Source organism: Galeopterus variegatus, unplaced genomic scaffold, assembly GCF_000696425.1.
Source record: "Galeopterus variegatus unplaced genomic scaffold, G_variegatus-3.0.2 Scaffold844, whole genome shotgun sequence".
Classification (NCBI taxonomy): domain Eukaryota; kingdom Metazoa; phylum Chordata; class Mammalia; order Dermoptera; family Cynocephalidae; genus Galeopterus; species Galeopterus variegatus.
The window spans coordinates 334,217-341,210 of record NW_007726955.1 but is presented as its reverse complement, the minus strand read 5'-3'; the positions used below and the strand labels follow the sequence as shown (position 1 = coordinate 341,210).

Below are 6,994 nucleotides of genomic sequence, written 5' to 3'. Positions count from 1 at the left end.
CAGGACCTGCCCGGACAATGTCCCACTCAGAGGCAGACCATCCCGCAGGTATTAAAGGCAACTATCAGCTGCTCTCTGGGGTTTCCCTCTTGCACTTTCCGTGTGTTCAGATCCTGTTCCTACCAGCTTCACTTAGTCCTGTCTTGCTGGTCTTTCAGGTCTAACTAGAATTAGTGAATCATTAGTCTCCGTGGTTTAATTTCTAGTACGGTGAGATTGCTTCCCCAACAGTGTGGGTGAGTGTTTACTGCATTCTTAAAGCCCTGGAGATCAAAGCCTGGTAAATTTTCTTTATAATAACCATGTATCGATTTAGACTTTGAGAGAATGTAAGGGAGAGGAGTTAGCATGAACAGATTAACTTTTGACTTTTTACCAGATCCACTGGGGTAGTCATTCTGGGAGGCCTCCCAGGAGTCTCAGCCATGATCCCATTTAATTCCTCCAACAAGCCTGTGAAAGAGGTGCTTTGACACTCTTTTTATACATGCTGCATGGAGGCTGGCAGAAGAGAAGCCGCTTGTCCTACGTCACATGGCTGGTTGGCAGTGAGGCTGGAAGAGAAACCAGATCTGTTCATTCCAGAGCTTGGGCTTTTCTACGTCTTTGCAAAACACCTTCTCAAGCTCTGCTGCATTTAAAGTTTCTCCATTTCTGCAATGAGTCATGTCAGCAGTTACCATTGCTTTGGCCTACGTGCAGTTAATGTTGCTTGGTTCCGATATTTAAAACACTAACCAATAAATAATACTTAATGATCCTTAAATCTTATAGGGCATAAATAACCTCCTACCAGTGGTCACACCCCTATGTCTGTATGACTAGAAAGAAACCCAAAGCTGTATCCTAACCCCCCAGAGGAGGAGAAAAGAAGGTCAAAAGGACAGAGGGGAACCCAAAGACTAAGCATTCTGATATAATTTTTATGCCTCTCTAAAAACACTCAATTTCTTTAATACTGTTGCTGCCTAGCACTTGGACAATCCTCTAAGGGAGAAAGATAACAGAATCCTGTGAGTGTATACGGGTGTGGAAGTACCTATAACTCCTGCCCTCCATTCAGCCACATTTGCTGGGAGAACAAGGAACTGGCCCCCTCCATGAGGCAGCAGGGGTGCAAGACCTGGAGGGACCTAATGCCCTNAAAAGGACAGAGGGGAACCCAAAGACTAAGCATTCTGATATAATTTTTATGCCTCTCTAAAAACACTCAATTTCTTTAATACTGTTGCTGCCTAGCACTTGGACAATCCTCTAAGGGAGAAAGATAACAGAATCCTGTGAGTGTATACGGGTGTGGAAGTACCTATAACTCCTGCCCTCCATTCAGCCACATTTGCTGGGAGAACAAGGAACTGGCCCCCTCCATGAGGCAGCAGGGGTGCAAGACCTGGAGGGACCTAATGCCCTGATTTCATCATGGTCAGAACGAACCTTCACGTTATTCTCCAGCAAAACTAGTGTCAACTTTTAGAGCAGCAGCCAGAAATTACCAATCTGAAAACATAGCCAGTTCAACCCCACCTTAACTAAATGTACATTTCCTAGCTGGTATTACCGCCCAAAAAGGGTTCCTCATGCATTTTAGTTCTTCATGGGAAATTTTATAACACTCGAGTCCTCAGCTCAAAAGATTAAAGCAAACCGAACATTAAGAACTTCAGATTTCTTTTGTAAATAAGAGCTGAATTGACTTTAGTTGGTATCTAAGTAGTACCTTGAACAACTCTCCAGTCTAAAATCCAGTACCTGTTACTTTCATTTGACTTTAAACCAAACAAAAGTCAGGGAGTCCCCAGAATCAATGTCACAGCATTGTCATGACAATGGCATAACATTAGGTTCCTTCTCTTTACTGAAAGAGTAAATAAATCTAAGAGCCTATTAATTCTCTCTACACAAGGTTGTTGGACTTCAATGCCTGAAACAGATTAAAAGAAACAAATTAAAGGGGAAAGAGTGGCTGCCAAGGAAAAGTACACAAATTATAATGAGAAATAATGAATATAAATTAGGGAGTACATGGGTGTGGGTGTAAATAATCATGTGCTATAAAAACCTATGGCACTGATTGTATTCCCCACAGAACTACCATAAACATAGTAATAGTCATTGTATTTCAGCACAGTACTGTGAGTTATAGCCAACAAAATGAGGTCAGGACATGAGGAAAAGGTTTATTGGTTTTCAGCATTCTCTATTAACAAGTTGAAGAAGTAAATAATACACTGTAGAAAAAGTTCTACTAAAAAGTGTTGTCAATGCAATTAAAATGATATAGCATTACAAATGTAAAGAATTAGGCATTTGTAGATTTTGGCTATCCAGATGTGTTCATTCCCAAAGGGTTCCAGATTCCTGAGTTTCGCTTTAGAATTATAGACTTGCTAAAACTATTACCGGAGAGCTCAGAATATGTGGTCAACTACTGCTGTTTTGTCCACAGTCAATCCATGCATAGTCTGAAATGCCTGAAACAGATTAAAAGAAACAAATTAAAGGGGAAAGAGTGGCTGCCAAGGAAAAGTACACAAATTATAATGAGAAATAATGAATATAAATTAGGGAGTACATGTGCCTGAAACAGATTAAAAGAAACAAATTAAAGGGGAAAGAGTAGCTGCCAAGGAAAAGTACACAAATTATAATGAGAAATAATGAATATAAATTAGGGAGTACATGGGTGTGGGTGTAAATAATCATGTGCTATAAAAACCTATGGCACTGATTGTATTCCCCACAGAACTACCATAAACATAGTAATAGTCATTGTATTTCAGCACAGTACTGTGAGTTATAGCCAACAAAATGAGGTCAGGACATGAGGAAAAGGTTTATTGGTTTTCAGCATTCTCTATTAACAAGTTGAAGAAGTAAATAATACACTGTAGAAAAAGTTCTACTAAAAAGTGTTGTCAATGCAATTAAAATGATATAGCATTACAAATGTAAAGAATTAGGCATTTGTAGATTTTGGCTATCCAGATGTGTTCATTCCCAAAGGGTTCCAGATTCCTGAGTTTCGCTTTAGAATTATAGACTTGCTAAAACTATTACCGGAGAGCTCAGAATATGTGGTCAACTACTGCTGTTTTGTCCACAGTCAATCCATGCATAGTCTGAAATCACCTTCCACATTGCCCTGGCAAGGGAAGAGGGTTATCTCATCTGTTCCACAATCCCACGCCCGGTCTGCAAATAATCAGACATTGATTCTCGTGCAGTAATTGATGGGATGGGTAAGGATCGATGTTTTCTCAGACATTAATACTTTCTTCTTGTGGGAAACTACAAAATAACAGAACTGCAATGAGTCATTTTCATCTCACCATGAATCAAGTCATCAAATAATAGCATCAGCTTTGCTTAAGCGTAAGAGCTTAATTGGGAGGTCATTCCACACGTGTGAGTCCTAGGAAAACCCTCTACTCATGAGAAGTAGGGCAGCTGGTGACATCCGAGTTTTTCTTTTCTAGCAAACTCGAAAAGCATCTTTCCCAAACATGGGGACTGATGAAATCTAAAATGTCTTTAGCCACATGTTTTACATCAATTATCTTCAAAGCCATGTCTCGTTGTGTAATTTAAACCTTGACAGAAGACACTTTGTTTTCCTCATTCTCATGTCCTTGGTATATACACACACATAAAAATGCAGAATGTAAGAATTCCATGTATATTTGATTCTCTTAGAATAATCAAAAGGTGAAGAGTTATGTGGCTTCCAAGAAGTATTTTAAGTCACTAAAGCTTTTAAAGGCTTTTTTGTTTGAACCTTGAAGAGACATAAAGTAGACATTGAACAGATTTCAATGTCCTAACTCTTTAGATGGGAAGGCCAGAGTCCCATGTATTAATTATCTTCAAAACGCAAAGGATGTTAATGAGGATGGGGCTCCACCTATGTCCCATGAAGAACTGCAAGTTTTTCTGTGAAATTTCAGACATCTTTCTTTCTCACCTCAGTCTCCCTCATTTGCTGCAGGTTCCACATTCTGCTCTTCCTCACTAAGGATGCAACAACCTGCTCGTAGTTCTACCCTGGAAAAGCACAAAGCAGTGCCAGAGGGAGAATGGCACTTGAATGCAGAGAGTGAGCAACCCCAGCATGGTCCAGGGAACAGCAACTCGGACAGTGTTCCCTGGAAGCTTCCAGCAATGGGTCCTCGCAGCTTCTCGGAGAAGATGGAGTCATCCTGCCCAGAGGGGCAACCCGGAGGCTGCGGAGTGTCTCCTCAGCCCCCGCTGCGGAGCCTGTCAAAGCAGCACTGTGAGAACCAGGGGACTCTTCTCCAGTTTGAGCGGCAAGCCCTGGGACGCATTTCCACCTCCCCCACATTGAGGAGGTTGAGGGGCAGCAGCTCTGGGACTTTGCACTTGCGGCCTCAGCGGGCTACCTCGGAAGTACCCACCTGGGGAAGCCCAGGAGACCCTGCAGACTCCCCATGTCACCTCTCCAAGGGACCACCTGGAAGCCCAGAGGATTCTTCACACCCCCTCTCACCCTTGAGACTCCACTCCAGATTGCCTTCGGACCCTGACAGGGCCCTGCACACAGCTGCCTCCTCTGAGCCACCACCCAGGCCCACTGACGAGTACACCCTGCCTGGGCTTCAGCCCATTTGCGACGGGCACCTCCACCAGGACTCTCTTCTGGGGCAAGAAGGCCACTGGCTGCCCAGCCCCACCCCATGGCACCCTAGTCCTCAGGTAACACAGTGCTAAGCCCTGCTGTCCCTCATCTGGTGGAGAACAAAACCCAATAGGTCTCGGGGTTGCCACAATCTCCCAAAGGGCAGGAGGTCCTGTGATAGGAGGCAGCAGAGAATGTCCCTGCTGAGGGGACACACACTTGTTAGGATGCATTGGCTCTCAAGTAAAAGGGGTGCAGCAATTTGGGGAACAGGGAAAGTGGAGGCCTAGCCCACTTGCTTCTATATCCTTGAAGCACTTTCAGAAAAGACCCACCAAGGTCAGGCTACTGATAGTCTCTCAGGCACTGGATGGGAACAGGGGCTCTCTTGCAAATATACACCATTTGAAGACAACCTGGTGTGGCTGATCAAAAAGAGGAGAAAGAGCCAATTATTCAAATTTCTATTACCACCACCACCACCCCCCCAAAAAATTCAAAATATTTTAGCTAGGAGTGTTAATTGTTTGTCCTTGCAAGATGTCTGCTTTGGAATTTTGGATAGTTTTAAACAAGACTAAAACATATATTTCCCCCAAAAAATTCAAAATATTTTAGCTAGGAGTGTTAATTGTTTCTCCTTGCAAGATGTCTGCTTTGGAATTTTGGATAGTTTTAAACAAGACTAAAACATATATTTTTAAAATTTATTTCAGGGAGAAGAATCACGTCAGTCCAGGTCTGTATGCATTTATTTCCTCCAGTGTGATGACATCTCGTGACCATTTAGTTTTTCATCTTTATTTCTGTTCTGACACACAAATCTGATGGCGTATTAATCAGTGCTCTTTGTTCTACAATACCCAAGTTATTCTTCACGTCTATCGGTGAAAGAGTCTTAATTTCAAGAGTCTCCTTTAAGAGCACAGTACATTGCCATGGCTTTTGGGGGCGAGATATGACAGCCACATGTAGTCAATGGTTTTCATTGTGAATTGTCAATAACTAGGCTTAATTAACATCCACTTAGTAATAACAGGTTTTGTCTGGTAGAGAAAATGCGAAGGCTGGAAATATTCAAAGCTTTTCAAAGAGAAATTCAGAGGACAAGGATAAAAGGAACAAGATGTCCTATCTAAATTTTGGATGACTTTTGAGATGCCTGTTATGACAGACTGTGCCCTTACCTAGAATGCAAGTAGGTTGTGTCACTTCAGAAACCAGCTCTGACATTTCAGAATGGCCCCTAGGTTGTGGCAGTGGATTTGCCATCCTTCCCAGGGATGAGGAGCTTCTGTGGTATCAAAGGAAATATCCAGGCCTAATTTCATTTACCCAATTTGTGGGACTGGCAGGAAAGCCTTCATTTCACCTGGAAAGTCATAGAAGAGTCCTTGGAGAAAGAGCCACTGTTTTATTACTGGACCTCAATCTTCAAACAACAGTTTGCTGTTCATAGTAGAAAGAATGATATCCCTCTATGCATTCTTTGTTGATTTTAACCCTAGTTGTCCTAAATGTATGAACAAAGGTAGCGGATATTAACAAAGCCACAGAAAAATGTAAATTATTGTACTAGTGATTCAGTCAGTGATTGCTGCATAACAAACCACCCCAAACCACTTAAAGTAACAGCCAGTTATTGTTTGTTATAAATCTATTTGTCTCCTGGGGGTCAGTTGACCTAGGCTGGGCTCAGCTGGGCAGTTGTGTTCCACATGTCCCTCATCCTTTTTGTGGGACCAAAGGGCTACCTGGCCATGTACTTCTTAGAGTGAAGGGAGCTGTTCAAGAGGACGAGTGGAAACAGGCAAGGCCTCTTACAGACCAGGCTCTATCTTGTCTAATTTTTTTGACCAAAGCAAGTCATTGGTGGAACTCAGGGTCCAGGAATGACGTGTCACCAACGGTGGGAGAGCACTGACGTGTTAAGTAGCAAAGGGTGTGGATACAAGGATTGGGAAAGAGTGAGACCATTAGCCTGAATCTTCCATTGATGCAAAACAGAATAAAGCTCTAAAATAAAACCTAATTTAGATGTGTCATAGGAAGTGACACAGAGAAGCCTCAGAGAAAGATGATGACTTTGATTAGAGTCAAATCATGCAGGGTCTAACAGGATGTTTAGGAATTTTGTCCCTAACCTTAAGAGCAGTATAAAATTATTAAATAAACTGATATGATCAGATGGATGTAGGACAGACATGGGATTTAGATGACAGTGAACTCAAGCAGAACAATTAGAATGTTCTAAATTGGTAAGTTAGGCTATGATGAAGACAGTGGAGTTAAAACAGAGTATCTCAGTGCAAGAGATGTTTAGGAGATAAAATCACCTAGACTTTGTGAATGGTAGACCGT

General features: G+C 42.2%; 1 protein-coding gene across 1 annotated transcript; it reads left to right on the top strand.

The window, feature by feature from the left end:
• Positions 1 to 4,014: 4,014 nt before the first annotated feature.
• LOC103590602 (chromosome unknown open reading frame, human C12orf74) lies at positions 4,015 to 5,415 on the top strand. Its single transcript, XM_008572860.1, has 2 exons — positions 4,015 to 4,710; positions 5,350 to 5,415. The coding sequence occupies exons 1-2, from the start codon at positions 4,015 to 4,017 to the stop codon at positions 5,413 to 5,415; spliced, it is 762 nt and encodes a 253-aa protein (XP_008571082.1).
• Positions 5,416 to 6,994: the final 1,579 nt, after the last annotated feature.